A 21,750-nucleotide genomic window follows, 5' to 3' on the forward strand; every position below is an offset into this window, starting at 1 on the left:
TTAACTGGCCTTATGAACCACATTTATTATAGTTTTTATTGTTCTCACGCAGCAAATTCTCCGAAGTCCTTCAATAAACACTCCCAGGTGTTATGTTGCTGGTTCTATTTTGTCAATCTCTTCCTTCTTTGGACTCTCCTCTCGGTTTTTGCCCTGTTGCAAGGTATACACTGATGGGCCCATCCTCAGGATCTTCCCACTGCCCAGGCACTCATCTCCCTTGTAGAACACAGCAAACTAGGAGATAAACACAGGGAGAGTCTTTTTAGCAACTGCAAAAACCACGGTGAGCAACTTTAGGCTGTGCAAGACCTGCTGGACAGTGAGCAATTTTTATCTGCTCCATCTAAACCTTAAAAAAAACCCTGAAACAAACAAAAATCCCCAAATTACAGAGGATTTGTAGGCTCACAGGAGGGTAAATTTATAAACATATTGGTGGGCATTTCATCATGAACTTCTACAAGGCTATCTCAAAACTCTTCAGTTACTGAGGCAGAGTGGACTATGCTGGAAAGTTTCCTTTCCAAAGGGGATGACATACGTAACATCATCTGCATCTTCACTTTTTTTGCCCCAGAAAACTGTGCCCAACCTATGGTGGCACCTGTTAAAACATGAAGGGGGCCAAGGACTGTGGCAGCAGACCATCTGCAAGGAAGCAACTGGAGCTCCCTGATGTGCTCAGCAGGTTCCTGCAGGAGAGGGGAGCCCAGACCTCCTGCCTTGTCTCACCACCTGGCAGTACAGAGCCTGGCTACAGGCTCAGCAGCTCCTGGCACTCAGGGGATTCTCGTGCCTCTCACAAGCTCTGGCTGGATTCTTCTCAGCTTCTCTCCACTACAAACAGCTCTCAGATAATTTCCCTCCTGATGTGTCCCAAAGGCCCCCAGGTATTGGGGAGGGTGGGCAGAACGTATGCTGGGAGAAGGGATGCAGGGAATGCTTGAGAGCCAGTGTGCTGGAATGTGATGGAGTATCTCTGTATTGGCAATGTCAAAAGGCATCCCTTTTAGGCACAGCACCTCCTCTCAGCTCTGTCTGGACAATGGAATTCACCAGACAGAGTCTCACTACACAGGTTTGAATACTAAACCCACATTAAGCAGGCAATTACCAAATTAATGCCTTTCAAAATTTATTTATTGCAAACAAAAACAGCTCCAATTTCTGCATATACAACTGATTACCAGAATGCTTCTATGTACATCTAAAGCTTGTAAGCAAGTTTCTTAGACTATACAGATAACAAGAGATCATTTAAAACTAGAAACAATCTCCCTTAAAATAGTGGATAAATAATCAAAATAGAGCTAACTCTCTCACATGCAAATAAATTAATTACTTTGCCCCAGCTAATAAAAAAGCTATTCTGTTTTATTAGCCAGATAAGGTAAATCACAAAAATGGAAAGAAAACTACTTCTAGTAACTTACCTGTCCAGGTGTGATAGCTCTTGCTGGCTTCACTAGTGTTACCCACACACTCCCATCTTGGTTTAGAGTCAGGACACAAGGCACTAGAGCAGAAAATGATCAAACACCTGACAGTTAACCATTACGTTCACGTTAAAGAAGAAAAACCAAGGCTAAAGAGATCTAAGTAAAGATACTACTGTACAGAATTGTTTTGTAAGACACTGCAGAAACAGAAAGGCCAAACTAAAACCTATCCACTATTACTGCAGAACTATATGAACACGCTACCAGAGTTTCACAAACTAAGACAAAAGAAAAACAAGGTTTGACTACCCAGTGCCATCTGGTGCCGAAATCTGAAATGACATTCCATCATCTTCTCTCTAACCAGCTCTGCCGGAGGCTCCTCTGCTATCCAGTGCACTCGGTTTGTCCGCAGCAGGTCTCTGTACAGAGCAGGGTGATCTCTTGATGGTGCCTTAAAATACGTTTATTTATTGCTGATGTTTTTGCCAAAGAGCACGTAACTTGTAAAGTGAAGCAGGAAATACAGAAAACCCATCAAGCCATAGCAAAATGAGGGCAATATGAGCAAGAAAGCAAGCACTTGTTAGCACTTAAATTAGGCTAAAGCAAGCCTGAATGATTTGTCAGACTCCCACTCCTCAGAGTCACGTCTCTCCTCTTGCATGCTTTTCTATCAAATTGCATTTCTGCCTTCTTCAGGCTGAGTTCAGAAATCTGACCTTCTTTATCCTATCTCAACAAGATGCTACCTCCCCCTTCTCCAACTTGCCAAATGAATACCTCCCCAGCAAAGGCATTGCCTTTGACAAACTCGCTGCAGGACATAAAAATTTCTCTTAGTGCTCTTGTCTGTTTCTGCTCAATTCTCATTTGACTGAGTTTTGCAGTCCCCTGCACTGGCACATCAACAAGTACCAGAACACCTCATTATAATCACATCAGTATCCAGGAAGCATAACAACGGCATGAACAGGAAGAAACATTATCACTGCTAGCAAGCTGCAGAACTCTGCATCATCTCATATGATTAGCCATTAACATACAATTATTTATTATTTATCATACATATTCTGCCTCAATTTTCAAAATTATAAAACCGTGTCACTGTCTCCTCACCCTTTTACTAGAAAAACAAAGCAGCAATACATCATAAACCAAGGTAATACACATTTTATAAACCACGCCATAATAACTAAGATAAAACCCTCATGCTTTAGAGTAGAAAATGAGAGCTCCGAGATTGGCTCATTCTTTTCAGTATTTGCCCTTTGTTTTGAAAAGCTCTGTGCCAAAATCTAAAACAATTCAGTGCTCATGAAAAGCCTATTTGGAAAAGATGTTTCACACCTGCTGATGCTACTCTAGTTGGTTCTTGTTTCCCCCAAGAGGAAAGCCAAGAACTCTGCCCAAGTTAGGCTTACATTCCATACAGCAGCAGTCACAAAATGCATGCATTAGTAATTTCCAAACAAGTGTTCATTAACTCACCACAAAGACATCTCCAGTGCTGACATCTTTGTCTACAACAAACCAAGCATCCTTGAGGCCTGCCAGCCGAGCCCTCTGGCCTATTGTGAAGAGGAACCAACCTAAGAAACATGAAAATAGAAAGCTGCTAGCAACTTTTCATCTTTTACTTTCAGAAGAACACATTAAAATAATTTCTTCAAAACTCTGCCACTAAACAAAGAATAACAAACCAAGCTGTCTTAGAGAAGAGGGCCAGCCAGAAACTAAACTAACATCTACTTGAAATTTCATCTGTACCTGAAATGCAAACTAAAGATTACAAATTAATCCAAACTAAAGATTACAAATTAATCCATTTCAACTGTGGCATTCTTATTCCTGGCTTATAAAAGACATTTATTTATTCATTTCAGTTTCAATTTGTGTTATCTACCATTCAGTCTCGCCAGTCTCCCTTACTTTTATGTACCTGTGTAACATCCTTTCATCATAAATATCTTAATTATCATAAATTACTTGGGAGAGGATCTCAGTTCTGGCAGCTTGAATTGAGGACAGCAAAGGAGGAACACGCAGGAGAAAAGGAAAAGTTAAGGTGTCCGTGTTTGATGAGGTCCTCCTGTGCATCACTGAGGTGAATTTTCTTCTGCAAAGTTTAGGTACTAAAGAATATGGAACTGAAGCACAGTCATTTTGAAGGAATTAAGTGAACAATGGTCTCTTGGTATTAAAATAATAAGTACTTAGTATCAACACAGTAACCCTAATAATGATTTGCTTTCTTGCAATATGGAACAAATAACCAAGAATCAGCTGTAGTTCAAGGCTCTACTATGGTATACAGCAAATGTTCCATGGTTTAACAAACTGGGTAAAACCTGTAGACTCCTTTGGAATTTCCCAAAATTTGTCCCTCCAAGCGGTATTGTTCCATTTATCTAAAAGCAAGTTATTAAAGTGGGTGAGCCAATTACCTTTGTGTCTTCCCATCACCTTCTTATCTTCAATGGAAACAAAGTTACCTGGCTGAGGTTCCAAATACTAACAAAGAGGAAAAGAGGTAAGTCACAAGACAGCCCAAGAAAACCTCATAGTATATTTCAGATTCTGTCACTACATTCTCTCAAAGCTGAAAAACAACTCTTCAAGAAGAAAACTCTGCCCAAGCAGCTTACTGACTCCTTCTTGATGCTGCTCTCAGAGAAACACAGGAAGGGCAGCCCCTATGAGCAGCAATTCTAGACTTCACTTCCCCTATCCTCACATATGTCAGGAGACAGCAGGATCCAGCATTTGTCTCTCTCACAATCCAACCATGTGTCAGAGCCTGGCAGGCACAGGAGTGCATGTTCACTTCTTTTGCTCCAGAAAATGAGTGACAGCTGGTAGAGGAGCAAGAGGCTTCCTACAGGCTGTGGGTGTCAGCTTCTAACGAGGCTTGTGGCTGCAAAGGGAGGTGGGACATTGCTACTTACAGTGGGCCACAAGCTGCTTGAGATTTTTCTATAGACAGTCTTTTAAAAACTGAACACCAGAACAAAACAAAGATTGTCAGAGATTTAGAGTTGCTCACCTCAAGAAGGAAATTTTCGAAGTTTCTTTCACCAATGAAACAGACCCCCATACTCTGAAAAAGAAACACGGAGTTGAATACACAAAAGCAGAGAAAAACATTTGAAATACTGTATATTAATAATCTGTCCAAGATTTCCCCCCCCCTTGTGTATCCCAAACTATCCTAGGCATCTCATAAACAAATCCACAATATCTGCTGCAATACAGGTAAACTAATTCTATACAGAATCAGTGAGAGCTGCAAGCACAGAAGAGAGCAGTAAGAGGAATAATAGGAAATAGAACATCTGTTCAATGAATACATTAACCTTGGTGAGTAGGTTGTACGTGTATTAAAAACAGATGTCTCTTTCATATTAAAGTACAAAAGTAACAAAATCATACAATGATGGTCCATCTCTTATAAAAAACCACTTTCAGAACCAAATAGGCTTTTCTCTTCCTTGCAGTTACTGCTGACATTCTTCAAACACTCATTTAATGAGGCTGAATAATAAACATAAAAACCAATCAAGGCAGCATCAAAAACATAACTACTGCCTCCATTACAGCTTTTAAGATCAACTCACGAAGTCTTAGCTCTCAGAGAAAGATAACTTTTTTTAAAAGAGTAAATGTAGACAAACAGTATGATCCAATTTCTAAAGACATATTGAGAAATAACTTTAAGTGAAGAAGCTTTTAAAAGCTAGGGAAAATAAAAAAAAAGCTTTTGCTGTGATAGAGGATGTTTTCCTTTAGGCTCATAGCATCCTACACATTCACCTTCATCTTAATTCTTCTGAGATACATCAGCAGACAAAATACCAGCAAGCTACAATACACAACTAACCACAAGATCCTAAAAGTACTTTTAAGGAGGTAGCCAGCTATGAAAAATGCTTCCCAACCTATTATATTATTCTTTTCCATCAGAAATGGATGGGTTGTCCCAGGTTAAAGTTCAAAAAGCTCAAGAAAGTTGTTTTAGATAGAAATACAAATCAAAAGAGTGTTAAGTGTTACCATGCCTCTTTTTTCTTTAGCACATGATGAAGGTCATGTTCTGCTGCTATCTTCTTTACGAAACTTTTTGTTAAATCTCCTAAAGGGAAGATGGTTTTCCTCAAAGCATCCTGTGAAATCTGACTTAGAAAGAAGGTCTGGTCCTTAAAGAGGTCAGCCCCTTGAAGGAGTTTCACAGCTGCAAAGTCAAACGCATAAAGCATCTCAACATAACTACTATTAACAGTTCAAATTTATTTAGTATTTTGTTTGACAATAGCTCTGATTTATTATTTTCAAACACATGTTTAGAGACAGTATTTTACATGTTTTTCAAAATCTAACAAAAACACTTGGATATTTCTGTATCACTAAAAAGATCTAGAAGATTCTGGTTTTGTACTATTCAGAATCCCACAAAGACTTCACTGCCTCATCTATTTCAATAGTGCACGGACTGGCAAGGACATCGATAATGCAAAAAACAACAACAACTTTCACACTTCCTGTGAAATAGAGAATGAAGATTCAAATACCTTGGAGTATACTGCTCTTCAGAAAAACACTGTTTTGCCCTGAAATCACCCTACTAGAAATCAATGATTTGAGCAATCTGTGGAGTTATTACCAATGCTCAGAGATGAGAGTTTGACCTTTTTCTTTAAAATAGATGAAATCTCCTGATTACCCAGATGAAATAGAATTGGTACAGTTTTTCAACCATGTTCTGCCCCCTCTCTTTAAAATTAATAGCTTTGCTGTTGTACAAACACTGCTTATTGTGTTTCTTGACTCAAACCCAAACTAGAGGCCAATAAATCAGTTACAACTGGTGACACAAAATCTCAGTCATGGGGCATGGAAGGCCATCACAACACACAACTGTCTGTCACATACATAGACCAGAAGTCCAGCTGGGGCCATTTCAACTTTCCAGAAGTAAAATTGAAACAAAGAAAGAAAGTCCTCTAAGTCCAGGGGTGGACAAATGAAAGTAAGGAATTTCTAATGTAAAATCATCACTGTAGCAGCTTTGCATAGCTTTAGTTCACAAGGTTTTGTCCCTTTGGGTATAGCATGCTTCTCACCATATCTCAGACATTCATCTGACTCTTAAAACAAGAAAATGTAATGCTTGACAAGTCAGGGTCATTTTCAGTAATATAAATACCCTTGTTTAGTACAAACAACCATCTACAAAGGCTGGGGTTTAACTGGTAACCATTGTGTGTAAGCTCACAAACATCCCTGATTCTGTGACACCAAATATAGTTTAAATTTCTCTCTCATATGTAGGACAAAACATGAAATGAACACACAACTTACTATTTCTAACTTCAAAACGGTTTCTGAAAAGCTTCTGTGGTCTTTTAGTATGTTTCTGTTGAAACACCTCCTCATCCTCCAGTGAGGTCCTGGCGTAATGCCCAGTAGCAATTGCATCTGCTCCTATTAAGGAAAGAAAAACCAAACATAACATAAAGGCACAAACTTGAAAATCACAGTACAAAACACAACTGCAAACATACAGTAAGAAAAACAGAAAGCAATGAAAAAAGAAAACCTATAGAGAAGTCTTACACTGACTATAATCATACTCCTGCTATTTAAATAATGCAAACTATTCACCAGCATGCCAGCACTTGTGCTTTTGTACTTTAGGACCACATAAGAATGTAAAACTTAATGGTCAGGTCAATGCAAGTCCCCGAAATAAATCTGTTCCTACATATGAGCAACCTAATCTAGTGGAAGATGTCCCTGCCCAGGGCAGGGGAGCTGGACTAGATGACCTTTAAAGGTCCCTCCCAACCTGAACCATGCTATGATTCTTTATGTAAAAGCAACCTTAAAATCAAATACTTTGCAATGATTGACACACCACTAAAGAGATATGAGTTAGGCATGCACATGAACGCAAGTATGTCCCCACCTTTTAAAGAGTTTGTTTCCTTTAAGAATTTCCATGGCACACACTCTGTACTGACACACTTGAAAATGCCTTACCAAGGTTATCCATAGCATAATGCAGAAAGTAGTTGAATTTGATGTGCTTGTTACACAAAATATCGGGATTAGGCGTCCTTCCCAATTCATACTCTTTTAAGAGGTCACTGTAAAATAAAGACTCAAATGTCTATCAGAATCATTGACGTGCATAAGACTATCAGAAACTGGACAGTGCTCAAATATGAGAAGCTGAGTCCCAGTCCCAGAGAAGACCCAGTCACCAAAAACATTTTATGTCAGAAATAACATATCCACTAGATTTTGCTGTGCAAAAAACCAATGTTTGGAAGATCTACAAAGTGCACTGAGGACAGGATCAAGTTACCACTTACAAGCTTGTAACCCTGCTTTATTAAATGAATATTCCCTCTGGGCAGATGTGACTGTCCACTGTGCACATCCTACTCATCTTTCACAGAATACTTACCTTCAGAATTAAACAACTCTATTTATTTTTCCAGTGGGACAATTTGGTGGAACACACCAGGAGAGTCTCAGCTGAACAGACAGTAACTTCAGCTGCAATAATGTCACCACAAGCAGTCACTCATGGGGCTTAATTTTAGAGACTTTTTCCTGTCCTTTTTTTTTCCCCCTCCTAGAAATTCTAAGTTTCTCAAAGTTATGTTACAGTTTTACACTGCTGCATAATTACTTAGAAAACGCTGAAACAATAACTAATGAAATTAAATCAGCATACAATGCTACCCTGAGATATCAAAAGGCCTTATCAGGTTATCAAATATCAAAAGGCCTTTGTCAGGTTGTTGTCAGTAGCCACTGCACTCAAGAACTGAGGGCACAGACTGGATTTAAAAGAATAGCAGCAATCCTATTATTTGGTTTTACTTTTCTCCATCTGAAACAGAATCAATTAATTCTTCTTTACCACGTGACACTACATTAAAAATAGAAAATAAAGCAACATATCTCTTATTTTCTCTAACTCCTTTTTTAAAAGTTCTGAATTCAACAACTCATACTAATAATTAAATCACCTGGGTCTTCCCAGAGCTGGCTCACACCTGACTCTTATGGTACCCCAGGAGCTCTATAAAGGAGTCACCACAACACCCTCACACCAATTCAGACTTCTAGTAAAGCACAGAACCAGAGAAAGGGCAATGAAAGGTGCCTGCTGGATCTCTCTCTGACAGAATGAACTGAAACAGGCTTTGCATAAACCATGGAAAAGACAAGATCTGGAACAGTTCTCGTGATAAAAGGTGTTTTATGGTGAATAACTCTTTAAAGACAGATCCAGAGGGGGAGTATATTTAATATCAGTGATGACAGTGAAGAAAAAAGGATTCTGAAACAAACGAAGACACTTGTAACAGAATGTAAGGAAACACTGTACTAATAAACTAATAAAAAGAAGTTTTGTAACACTTACTCATTCCCTCACACCAAAAGGGGAAAAATTGAACAAACGTTCCCAGAAAAGAGCTGTTTTGCTCTTTTCTTCACTGACTGTCCAAAAGTTTGGTGCTCAGCTTAATGACATTTCAGCATGCAGCATGACCAGGTTATTCCTCAGTTTCATGTAAGGCAATAACAGCACTACTTAAAGGGGGATGATGAAGATCAGGGAACATCTTTTATGTACTTATGTCCAATGCATAAAGATAAATTATGCTGTTATACCAACGTGCCCCTTCTTGTCCTACCTTCCACGAAAATCTCTCAGCTTTTCTTATGTACAACTTCACTTAAAGCACAACAAATTCACAGAAAATCTGAGCACCCTCTTTAGAGAACAGCTTCAGATTTGTTCTAAGTTTAAAGAAGCAAGGCTAGGTCACAATCATTTTGTGCTAAACTAGATTCAGTACACATTGTGTAAAATGCACTGTGTAAGTTACACACACATACAATAACAGTATCCCATTATTTTTTTTTTTTTAAGTTGCTGTAAGGTTGGGCCAGTACATCAACAGCTGAGGAAATAAGCTGCAACAAAGCAATTGCTAAACACTCACACAAGCAGAAATCTCTTACTAACCAACAAAAAAAAAAAGACATAGTAAAAGCAAAATATAAATTCTGACCTTAAATATAAAAAAGAGAAAAAAAATTCCTCAATATTTAACAAGCTTCATGGCTTTCTTTTAGTATTGATAAAACTGCAATGAATTGCCATTGCTCTTTATCTGCTCATTCTTACTTTTCATTGTAACAAAATACCACATATATAACAGTATGTTATAGACCATACTATACTGAAAGACCAGCTATTGTAAACGTGTTTCTACCTGAACACTTCATTCCAGTATTCCTTCACGTAGGAAACCTGGTGAAACGGGATATCAAGCTTCTGGCACACCCGATAAGCATCTTCACAATCTCTGTCAATGGAGCAAGCTCCCTGCTCATCTAGAGGGTCCCAGTTCTTCATAAACACACCTGTCACCTGGTAGCCTATGAAATGAAGGCAAGAATGACTTAGAAAGTTAAGTTCTTACAGCCTGAACACAAAGCCTGTGTTGCTCAAGAATGGCTTTAATAACTACATCTTACCAAAGACGCGAGCAGCCCTGCGCTACGTTTTACAGTGCAGTTACTGCATAGCTGGTTTTCACTCTAGGTAACAGCTAACCCAAGCTCTTCCAGCAACCCAACGCGACGGTAAAGTCACACCTCCCGCCCGCTCTCTCACGGCCGCTCTGCCGCCCCCGCGGTGCCCGGCTCTCCGCGCTGCCCTGCCCGGCGTGCGGCCGCTCCACCGGCCCGAGGGGCGGCGCCGGCCGGACCAGGCTGCGCGGGGAGCGAGAGGGGACGCGCAGCACGGCCCAGGCACCGGGCCGGGCCGGGCAGCGGCGGCTCCAGCGCGGCCGGAGGGCAGCGCACCGGGAGCGGGAGCGGGGGACGCCAGGCCCCACCAGGCCACCCACAACCCGCACACGTGCTCGGCCTGGCCCCGCCCACGCTCCCTGAGCCCCAGGACCAGCACCGCGAGTCAGATAAAGGAAAACTCAGAAGGAAACGTTTCCCTTCGATTGCTACGACTAAACCATCTGGCAGTAACAAGCTCTTATCTTCTCCTTGATGGTGATTTATTGACTGGCATTCAATGCTAAAATGTTTGTTTCCAAATGTGCTTCACCACCCTCAAGTCCACTAGTTTTTAACCTACATATTAGCATTTGTTAGTGAAACACTAGAAAAGTCTACACAAAGCATGCAATAAAAAGTTGTTATTTTGTACGGGTTTAGCAAACAACTTATTTATTTTAAATTAGAACTTTGTTGTACATAGAGGAATCAAATGACAATCAGTAAGAAGTAAGGAGACAGGCTTCCAATTCAGAAACTGGAATTACAGTTCAAATTTTTTTGCCTTCAAGCAACATAGTTTAAACACATCCATTGCAGCACATCCATGAACAAAACCATTATCAGAGTGACTGTATCAAGAGTGTTAGAATTCTATCTTGTTAATGCAGTTCATCAGACAATCTAGAGCCATCTTCAAGAAGTTATACAAATGAGGAATAACACCAAAACCACTTGAAAGATCACAGTTGCTAAGAATTCTTCGTTTCAGTTCAAATTCAGAACTTCAGTAGAGGGGAATCCAGATTTTCTTTGTTAACATCAGGGCTCAGAGTAATAAGAGGAGAACTCAAATCAATTAGCTGAAAGAAAACCAGAAAAATTTAGCTAGTAGTCAACTGTTGTGCATAGCTACTAGCAGCTATAATCTCTATTATTCTCAAGTACTTTTATTGTTTCGGGTTCTTATTAGTATCTAGAAGACAAATACAAAAACACCACAGTCAAGCTTTTGTATTCAGGTTTTTAAAAACATGCTCATTCTTAGACAAGCACAAGCTTCTCAAAAGGTGGTTATTGCCCATACTTACCTTAAAAACCTCAAAGCCTTTTCTAAGTTTCAGTACTGTGCATATTGTAGTGACAGTACCATCCAGACAGGACACAGCACTTCTGAACTCCTCTGAACATGCACCCCGAAGTCAGAGTTCTGCAATACTCCTCTTCTGACAAAATTTGAAGGGCCTGGTACTCAACTGAGCCCAACTACACCTTTTGTCAAAGGCTGCATCCTCATAGTTACCAGCATTCATCTGACAATGATCTAAAGGCAGCTACCTTCAAGCCACTAATGTGTAAAAATGCTTGTAAAATTTAGAGCAGATTCAAACAGCACACATCTTCCAGCTTAGCAGAGGATTAGGAGAGGAGCTAATAAACAGGAGAGGCATCCCTTCTTTTTTTTGATTAAAATGGGCTGCTGCCAAGAACTGAAAATGTGCAAAAAAGGTCAAACAAGAATAAGCATACCAACTCTGCTGAAGACAACGTTCACTTCCTGCTTCAGAACAGTTTTATTCTCTAACAACTGCTTTAAGAACTACGTTCTTTCTGCATCCTCCTCCTTCTCTTATTTGCAGATTGCTCACTGAGCTCCAGTTCAGACCACATTGTTTTTAATCATGACATTCTCTTAAGAGCACCTAATTATCTATATCATATTGAGCTAATAGTAAAAAAATTCCTGCAGTATTGTGGAACTGCTCTGAAGACAGCTGACATTTTTCTGCTAATATAACTTGCACCAGATGATTTGAATAAAGCTTACCTTTATCTGCCCAGATAACACAGACTTTGCAGAAGAAATCTTACTCACTTCAGGAGTATTGGAAAGGTCAATCAAAGGTCTACTTTCACATTCAGAAGTGTGTGGGAGAGATTCATCTGCTCCAATATCTAGCAGTAAAGCCTTTAAAAAAAAATTGAAGTTTTTCTCCCCGTTCAGCAAGTTACCTTCATATACATTAAGGCAATCAATTTAGCTTATACAGCTTTAATAATCACAGATCAGGCTTAATTTACAGCTTGGTATCTTTCATGCAGGACTCATTGCACAAGTGTAATGTAAAATCCTCAGCTTCTATTCTGGCTAGCATCACAGGGAAAATGCAGTAAGGCAAAGCAAAAGAGATCCCTTGCCATATAAAACAGTTCTTCACTTAAAAGTATAGGTAAGTTTAAAATAGAAGATTAGTAACCCTCTTAGTACTTAAATGATTTAACTACAATTACTGTACAATGTTATTCAGCCATATAAATTATTTTCTACAGCTTCACACTCTAGTTATCCTTTTGTCCAGTTTAACTACCCCAAACATGTACTAAGCAGTTCTGAAACACACACACCACCAAGTAAGCTAACAAGGAACATACTGATAAAGTAACATCAAGTAATTAATCCACATTATTCTAAACCTCAGTATATGTAAATCAATAGCCACTTTGTCAAGTTAATATTTCAGAACATAAAGTTTAGTCCTTTCTTCTTAATGCCTGTGGAGTGCCAGCTTTCAACATGAAGCCACTACATTCCTGAGAGAGGGGAAGTGTTCACTGAACTAATTACTTGACACTGAAGTTTACTGCTAAATGGACTTCGGGGTTTAATCCTCCCTCACTGTATGCAGATTTGTGCTCCTTTTATGTGACCGAATTTATAGCTACAGCAGTGTTTTGGGTTTGGAGGTTTTTTTTAATCCCTGAAGGAGCTTTATGACTGCAACACGAACTGCCCTGCAACGTTACTTTTCTAACTGAAGCTACGAGGATTTCACAGTACTCTTCCAAAAGTGGAAATTTAATATACAATCTTCAAGTACTTGACAGTGCATTTGAGATGGGAACACAATGGAAATACTGAACATATGATGTTCAGTGCTAAATATAGGCACTAGAGGGTGCACATGGTTACAGCCAATTGGGCACCATAACATAAAAAAAGACACTGAGCTATTTGAGAGCATCCAGAGGAAGGCAACAAGGATGCTGATGGGTCTGCAGGGGAAGCCTTATGTGGAGCAGCTGAGGGCGCTTGGTCTGTTCAACCTGGAGAAGTGATGAGGGAAGACCTTATTGTGGTCTTGAACATCCTCACCAGGGGAAGCAGAGGGGCAGGTACCAATCTCTTCATTCTCATGATCAGTGACAGGACTCAAGGAAACATCATGAAGCTGAGTCAGGGGAGGTTTAGATTGGATAGCAGGAAAAGGTTTTTCACTCAGAAGGTGGTTGGGCACTGGAACAGGCTCCCCAGGGACGTGGTCACAGTACCAGCATGACAGAATTCAAGAAGTGTTTAGTATGATTCCTGGAGTGCCCTGTGCAGAGCCGGGAGCTGGACCTGATGATTCTGATGGGTCCCTTCCAACTCAGAATATATTATTATTTCATTATTCTAACATATTTTAACTTCATGTATACAGAAGTGGTTTCCCTACTTATCCCTTATCTTGAAATAACTCAAGCACTTTACTTAGTTTTGTAGGAAAATACATTGTCATTTCTTACCTCGGGTTGTTTCTCTTCAGCCAGCTCATTTTGTACTTTAGCCAGCTCATTTTGTACTTCTGCCTCTTTTAATGCGTTTTCTGCTCCTTCTGTAGCAGTTTTCTCTGGTGAGAAGTTAAGTACAAGAGGTAGCACAGCTGGAGGAGACGTGTCATTTTCTGAAGATGTCTGTGTCTTACTCTCTTGTTTCTGTTTAGAACTAGGGAAAAGAGCATCAGAGATAATTGAGTTCTTTAATCACCATTAACTACTAAAGACAGAAAAGCCAATTTCTAACCTCATTGTCTCCTTTTTTACTCCAAGCTTTAATGACCAAAAAGCTTCCCATATTTTTACCCAAATAAATGCTAGTTACCCACAAAATACAAAATACTTCATTCCGCAGGAAAAATGTAGCCTACCCATGAAAAAAAAGAAGGGAGTATGAAGAATTTAATCTTACTTGACATTTCCATCCAGCCTAAACTTCACACAAGGTATTTCCGTTGTTTTTTTCTAAACTTGGAACAGCTAGCAAAGAGGCATTGATTTTGTGTATCACTAAGGAGACAACTTCAGTCCCTGCTGAAAGAAAGCCCTAAGGCTGGAGGACCAGAGGCTGTAATCTGATTACTATGATAAAGTCACTGTAGAAAGAATAATTGTTTCCTTCAGAGGAAACACTATTTGAGACATTTGGCCTAAGTAACATGACACAGTTTTTTAGCCATGAATCATTCCTACTTTAATACAGTTCCTCTCCACCAGCCACAAAACAATCCTGCATACATATACACGGCCCTTGTCAGAAGATACTGGGTGGATAATACCAGAAGAAGGCAACACCACTTTCACAGGAAAAAAAAGATAATTAAAACATAAGTAAAACCGCTCAGAAAATAAAGTTCAAGTCAACAAATCCTTGGCTTTTTGACTGGTGCTTTAAAAAGTGTCATTTTACAGACAAGTGGCAGCAATATAAAACAAAAGTTAAAAGTAATATGCATTTTAATCAGCTGTTTCTCTTCAGAAGGCAACAGCCAAACAACACCAGAGCATCAGACACAAGTCTTAAATTTTTACTTTGCTCAAGAAATACAAATAATTTCCTATTAAAGCTGTAATTCTCTAGTGTTAGATATGGACTCACCTCAGTATGGCTTATACCATTTTACTAATCACAAGTCATAAGTTTTTATTAGGCCTACACAGCTTTTCTATACTCAAATGGTTTATTCTAACATTTAGCAGAGGCCAAGAGTCATCACTTGAGTTCACTAAGAGGCAGTCTGCCTACAATACTCATTTCATACATGGAGATTTCATTTCATACATTTCTGAGATTTCTGACTTACCCAGCTGTAAAAGTCTTTTTGGTAGAAAAGCTGAAGCTTTGCCGAAGAGATGCAGCACGTGGAGAAGTTGGCATTCTTGGTACAGTTCTAGGAGTCGCTGCTGGGAACCCTGAGATCCGACGCACAGGTGTAGGTAGGCCAGACCGCTTCACACTGGCAGGAGTCATGGTGGCAGACTTCTCAGGGAAACAAAAGCTCTGGAAGGCCTTCTCTTCTGAGGCTTTCACAGGAGTGCTGACTGCCATGGCACTAGGAGAGGAACATGCCTTAGCCAATACCTTCTAGAAACTGTTCGAATAATACTCTTCTACCAAACGACAGAAATCCATTTCCCTTTGGTCAGTAAGGGAACAGTAGTCACCTTAAGGCTGATAATCACAGCATAGTAAGGGCTTTACTGGATCAGAATTCTTTTATTAATTATTTTAGTCTATTTAGCACTGCAAAGAAACCCCTTCTGAATAGAGTGGGAGGGTTATTTGGTTTAGTTTTGGGTTTTGATTTGTTTTAAATCAGTTCCAATAGGCATCAACATGTCTAACTTGGCAGTCTCAAGGGGCAATGAAGTTAGAACTTCTCAAAGACTGTTGTGACACCCAACCATGTTGCATACTAAGAAGGATGCCTCAGTGCATTCGATTTTCAGTGAAGCCCTACCTTCCAGGTGTGCCACAAAATGTTAATCCAAGAGATGGTGTTGCTTTCGGTGCCAACTTGCTTGGTGTTGCATCTAAAGAGAAAATGATTGTTAATTGCTATCAGATTAATATTTATTTCTTTTATAGCAGTTATCTTTAAGTTAAATGTGGACAGAAGTGTAATGAAACAAATAACAAGCCTTCAAGGCAACATTTGCTTTTAAAAACCAAAGCAGAAGACAGGTCATACAAAGTATGTGCTTACCTTGAGTCTTCACAGGAGCCATAGTTTGACTTGTAGAAACAGACAAAACTCTAGCCTTGGGCTTTGGACACAGGCTTCCTTTTGTTGAACTCCCATCTTTATTCTGTTGACATAGCTGCTGCAGACTGGAAACAGAGCTTGGTCTCCGAATTCCGCTGCCTGCAGCCTCAGATGATGCTGCAGAAGCTGAAGATTTAGCCAGGCTTATGGCACTAGGTATTTTGGGAGTACTAGCTGATCTCACTTGCTTCCTGGATTTCTCAGTATTGGCAGCTTGCAGAGATGACCCTGAGGTAGGTCTGACAAGGGCCAGCTTGCTTGTACTAGATGAAAGCTTAGAGCCACTCACACTAGCTTTTGATGACATGCTTGATTTTCCTGAAATAGAAAGTTGTACTTCTGTAAGTTTTGACTAAGCAGAATAATTATACTAACACAGGAAAGAAAAACAGCAATTTACAGCATTTTAAATTCAGGTTCAAACAGTTCAAGTTTAAGGAGAATATACACAACTACTGAAAACTTATTCCTCAAATTCTTCAGCAATTTTATTTTATAGTTTTCTCACCAAATTCCTGAATTACTGCAACCAAGTGAAAGAATATTCTTCAAGGAATGCCAGAACAGCCTGCAGATGCAAATTACTTCCAGCACTTACTCCCAGCAGAGCTGGCCCTGTTCCCTTCAGCAGCCTTTCAAGGAGGTAAGTTTGAGTTACACTGATTAACACCACAGGCTAAACTACCACAAAAGCATATTTCTCAGATTTCTGTGAAGTTCTTACTTTTAGCCTGTAGGTTACTTTCATTAACAGGATGAATCTTGATTAGACAGTTCTAGTGCATAAAATAGTTCATACTAAGTTTTTAATAACAGTTATTAATCTCCCAGAAAGAAGGTGCAAAATAAAAATTGGCCCAAACCTGGTATTTTGATAGATGTACAAGAACTGTAGCCCTCACATCTGTCAGTACTTCTAGGAGACTATTTTCCTGATCCTTTGAGGCTTGTCAAAGTGGTTAAATTCATGGTCTCAACACAGTGCAAGCCTCTTGGCTGTGTTATCTCCCTAAAGGTGTTTTTCCCATCTGCTTGAGAAAAGCTCATCCTTTATTTACCCTTACAGACACATGGAAAAATGCCTCCCACCTTCCCTCCAAATTTCAGTTGTTTTGGTGTTTTGTTTTTTAATTCCAGTCAGACAAGCTCAGAGCATTCAGAAGCTCACATTCTTGGCTCTAATAGAGGAGGTCATGTATAAAGGAAAGAGAATTCCTGGGGCACTGATTCCTGTCTAGTTCTGTCAGATGCTCACATGTAGGCATCAGGTTTGTATGAATCTAGTCAATCTACAAATTTTGGATATCTAACATTTATCTTTAGTCTACAGGGATTTACTGGGCTAGCCTAGAAAATTTTATTCTCCATACAAAACACTTCTTAATGCTTGAATGTACTGAATACCATTAAAACATTTCCAAATCCAAAGTCCAGAAAATGCTTAGCTATTTCAATATTTATTTGTGGCATAAATTGTATTAAGAGCAATTACCTTTTATGCCTATAGGAGAAATTGGTAAACTTGAATTAAGACTTGAGTTCATGCTGGAAATTGTTGATGAAGATGATGATGATGTAGTCTTCCTTGGGAGACCACTGGCAACACGAGGACATTTCAGATATGTCATCTTCCTTAAGCCAGGCTGAATCAAAAGCAAAAAAAAAAATGCCCTATTTAACACATTATTTTGCCATTACTTGTCTTGGTATTATTACTTTTTACTTGTGAATTTTAGAGGAGCTCTTTAACTCAGATTACATTTTAAGAACTGAATTTTCTTAGAGACAGATCATTGTATCTGGATTATTATACAGAATTGAAACATCAGATCTAGGAGGCAAACAGCTATTTTATTCCTGCCACAAACTTAATTCTGAACTTAAAGGAAGTAGAGAACAAAAAGAGTCAGCCCAAGCACCAGAATGTCAGAGTCCTGTTATTTCTACAGGTGATGGTTCTTGAGAGGCCCCTGCCACATCTTCAGTAAAATCTGTAATACGTACTAGAACCTAAGCTGTAAAGTGTAGAGCAATAAAATCCAAAAGATATTCTATCAAAAAACTGGGACTGGTGCTCACAAGGTCACTAACACGACTGTTTCCTTGCTATCCCAGGATACATTCCCATTGACAAGGATTAATAAAGCCACTTTTACACATTAAGTATAAAATTACATGAAGTGTAGCAGTGTAGTAATTTTATCAGCAACACGGCAGTGTCAGAAACCAGTTAGAAGAGAAGCCAAGAATTAATAGTATTCACAAAACCAGACTACAAAAAGAAATTTACTTGCAAAAGGAAAATAAATTTACTTGCAAATGCTCTATACTGTCATAACAGACAAGTAACCAAATTGTTACTATACTATAGCACCTGCCCTCATTTTCTGTTGGTTACTATACAATAGCACCTGCCCTCATTTTTTGTTCTATATATGTTTTCTGACTAAGGATTTTATGAGGTAGAGAAGCATCTGAAGATTAAAGTTTTCTTTTGAAAATAAAATACTGTAGACAGGTTAAATATTCCTAAAGCACAGACTTCACTTGAACAAAATGTTGCCCAGAACATGACTTTACCTTGTCAATTGTCAACAAATTGCTTTTTCCAGAAGCAGATGATAGTTTTGCCATTGGCAGTTTGCCAATTGCCTTTGTATTTGTTTCCTTAGTTTCCTGCTCCTCTGACAGGGGGAAACTAGCATTTTTTGTAGGAGACACACAGATTTTAACAGGGCTTCTGTTAGGAGGAGCAGGAAGAGCACATTCTTTGCCATCTGACACAATTTTGTGCGCGGCCTTCTGAAAACAAGGTGGCAGCTGACAAGCTGGGCTGTCCTGCACACAGTACGTCTCCCGTTTAACGGGCCTGGGAGTTATTTCTATGTTTTTGTTTCTCAGTATCTTCAGCTTTGACTTTGAGTCCTCCACAAATGTTTCTACAATCTTGTTTTCCTGTTCTTCTGATTGGCTTATTTTGGTCTCCTTGTCCTTGCTTCCAGTCTCTATTTGCAGTGCCAACAAATGAGCTTCTTTGAAAATTTCCACAAATTTCTCTCCTTGAAGCGGGCTCCAAATGAGTTTATCATCAAAAGCAGACACAGACTTTTTTGCTTCCATACTGGCAGCAATGCATCTTTCTTTGTGTCCCACAGGTCCAACAAAAACTTCATCTTCATTTCCACTACAAAGAAAAATAATTTAGCCCAGCACCTTACATGCACCCATTTTGAAGGGCTTACAGGACTTACATAACTTACCTTGTTGAAGAGAGTGAAAGGTCAAAATCAAACTTTTCATCAGTCAGAAGAGGAAAGTCTGAAACTATAAAAAGGATTTTGTCACAGCATGGATTTGCAATGAAAATTATTGCATTATGCTTTGACAATTTGGTGAGTGATGTCAGCTAGCGAAAAGCTTTAGCTACCAACTTTAAAATATTAAACTTAGGAAAACATATTTTAGGTCCAAGAAATTTAAGGTACAATTGTGAATATGATCATAATTGTGAGATGCCCAAATATTGTGAAACAGCTTAATGGTAATTCCTAAGCAGCTGTAACAGCAACATGGAATGCAGCTTATCAGCAGCCTCCAATCGAAATAACTGAGAACATGTAATCTAGAGCCATGTGACAGTGCATTTGTCCCATCCATCAGTGCTTTTCTTTTTCAGGTTACCACAGAACAGTAGCAGGAGCCAGTGAAAAAGATTACTTTCTTCATTAGTTATATATACCCTATATAAATCAGCAGTTGATGGATAAGGGAAGACCTCATATTAGAGATATTAGATATATAGCAGACTGATCTGAGCTGGCCTAACCTATAACAGGGCAGGTACCACATAGAGAATAACTTAACGTGTTCTCCACCTACCACTGTTTGTGCAAATATCCAGTTTTTCTTCCGTCAAATGACTCAGGCTATGTACTGACATTTCTTTGTTTTCTTCCATAGTACCTGGAAAATATAGGAGACATGCAGAGGTTTAAAAAAACCCCAAAACCGAACAACAGGGTCACACACTTTGATGATACTGCTGAATTAGTGAGGAGGTAAACATTCATTTTGAAGACTCATATTTAGGGACTGCTACACAGAATCACAGAATAGCGAGTGTTGGATGAGACCTCTAAAGATCATCTAGTCCAACCCCGTATCAAGATAGGGCCACGATATGTGTATATATATATATATATATGAATCCCATATATATAGGGTCTGTGTAGTCTGGAGCAGACTACACAGGAACGCCTCCAAGCGGGTCAAGAATATCTCCAGAGAGGGAGATTTCATGACCTCCCCGGGCAGCCTATTCCGGTGTTCTGCCACCCTCGATGTAAAGTTCCTATTCACGCTGAAATGAAGCTTCCTGTTGATTAGCTCAATTTAGTATTGCTACTCATCCTGTCGCTGGGCACCACCCAAAGGAGGTTTATGGGATGCCACACAGTTCACTATCCCACCGATCGTCCAACCCCCCCACCTAAGCCGAGCTCGCACAGGTCCCCCCCTTCCCCGACGGGAAACGAGGAAAGGCCTCCGAGCACCACGCTGGGGCTCTGGGGAAGGGCCCGGGCCGGGGCCTCCTCCGCCGACCGCCGCCGTACCCCCGCGCTCACCGCTCGCCCCTCACGGCCGCCGCGCACGAGCCGCGCCGCGCACCCGCCCGGGCTTGGAAAGCGCGCCCCGCTCACGTGACGCGCCCCGCGCGCCCTCATTGGCAGGTTCGAAAGGCTACACGCGCTCCTCCGGTGCATTCTGGGACTTGTAGTTAGCAGGCGTCCCCAACGGCTGCTCTGCTGGGCTGCGCAGGCCGCTCCGCCCCGTCCTCGCCCCTGGCGCGGGCTCTGACCGTGGTGTGTCAGCCCCGCGGGCCGTCCTGGCTCGGCCCGGCTTGCCTGGCCTGTCTCGATAGCCGCGGTGGTGGCTCAGCCTCAGCAGGGTGTGGGCATTGCCGAAGGTCTCGCCGTGAGGCCGTGCCTGCGGGCACAGGCGCTGTGCCGGCTGCGGTGCGGCCTGCGCGCCCGTTCCTTTGGTTTCCGTGACACCTTTGCTGGATATGGTTGTCCAGGTGGTTTAACTTTAGAAGTGAAGCTAAACGGCGGTTCAGCTTGGACATAAGAGGAATTTAATCATAGAAAGCATGACTAGACATTGGAATGGGCTGCCCGGGGAGGTGGTAGGTAGAGTCATCGTCCTGGAGGTGTTCAAGGAAAGGCTGGATGTGGCGCTCAGTGCCAGGTGTAGTTGTCAAGGTGGTGTTCAAAGGTTGGACTCAGAGGTCTTTTCCAGCCTAATAGATTCTGTGGCATAAGGAATAATGAGATCTATGGGCATAAGGAATAATGAGATCCATGAATGTCAGTCCCAGCTACAGACTATCAGTCCCATTAAAGCAGCCTGACTGTTAGAATAGTTTTAAAAGTAGAACCATGTCCATAAAAATACTAGGAAAACACCACTCTTCACATTTCTTCTAACATTTAATGCTGTGCAGTGCTTAGGGTTTTCTCTTCATGCATACATGGTATGAGAAATTGAGTTCCAGTGATGTATTCTGTTCTAAGTATTTTTAGGTTACTAAATCAATCAGCTGGAATTTTTCAGCTGAATAAGAATAG

The 21,750-nt window shown here is 40.3% G+C and overlaps 2 protein-coding genes across 2 annotated transcripts; both read right to left on the reverse strand.

The window, feature by feature from the left end:
* TRMU (tRNA mitochondrial 2-thiouridylase) lies at positions 1-10,025 on the reverse strand. Its single transcript, XM_041474682.1, has 11 exons — positions 10,005-10,025; positions 9,740-9,905; positions 7,482-7,588; positions 6,801-6,923; positions 5,501-5,673; positions 4,489-4,542; positions 3,890-3,956; positions 2,934-3,034; positions 1,752-1,896; positions 1,437-1,519; positions 1-237 (listed from the first exon to the last, which is right to left on the reverse strand). The coding sequence occupies exons 2-11, from the start codon at positions 9,880-9,882 to the stop codon at positions 91-93; spliced, it is 1,143 nt and encodes a 380-aa protein (XP_041330616.1). The 5' UTR covers positions 9,883-9,905; positions 10,005-10,025; the 3' UTR covers positions 1-90.
* A 670-nt stretch (positions 10,026-10,695) lies between these two features.
* GTSE1 (G2 and S-phase expressed 1) lies at positions 10,696-20,804 on the reverse strand. Its single transcript, XM_041474689.1, has 11 exons — positions 20,749-20,804; positions 20,003-20,086; positions 19,384-19,447; positions 18,704-19,307; positions 17,616-17,766; positions 16,064-16,441; positions 15,818-15,890; positions 15,161-15,409; positions 13,827-14,025; positions 12,088-12,228; positions 10,696-11,122 (listed from the first exon to the last, which is right to left on the reverse strand). Exons 2-11 carry the CDS (start codon positions 20,079-20,081, stop codon positions 11,039-11,041), a joined length of 2,022 nt encoding a protein of 673 aa, XP_041330623.1. The 5' UTR covers positions 20,082-20,086; positions 20,749-20,804; the 3' UTR covers positions 10,696-11,038.
* Between the last annotated feature and the right edge of the window lie 946 nt (positions 20,805-21,750).

Source organism: Pyrgilauda ruficollis, unplaced genomic scaffold (genome assembly GCF_017590135.1).
Source record: "Pyrgilauda ruficollis isolate IOZ18807 unplaced genomic scaffold, ASM1759013v1 scaffold33, whole genome shotgun sequence".
Classification (NCBI taxonomy): Eukaryota; Metazoa; Chordata; class Aves; order Passeriformes; family Passeridae; genus Pyrgilauda; species Pyrgilauda ruficollis.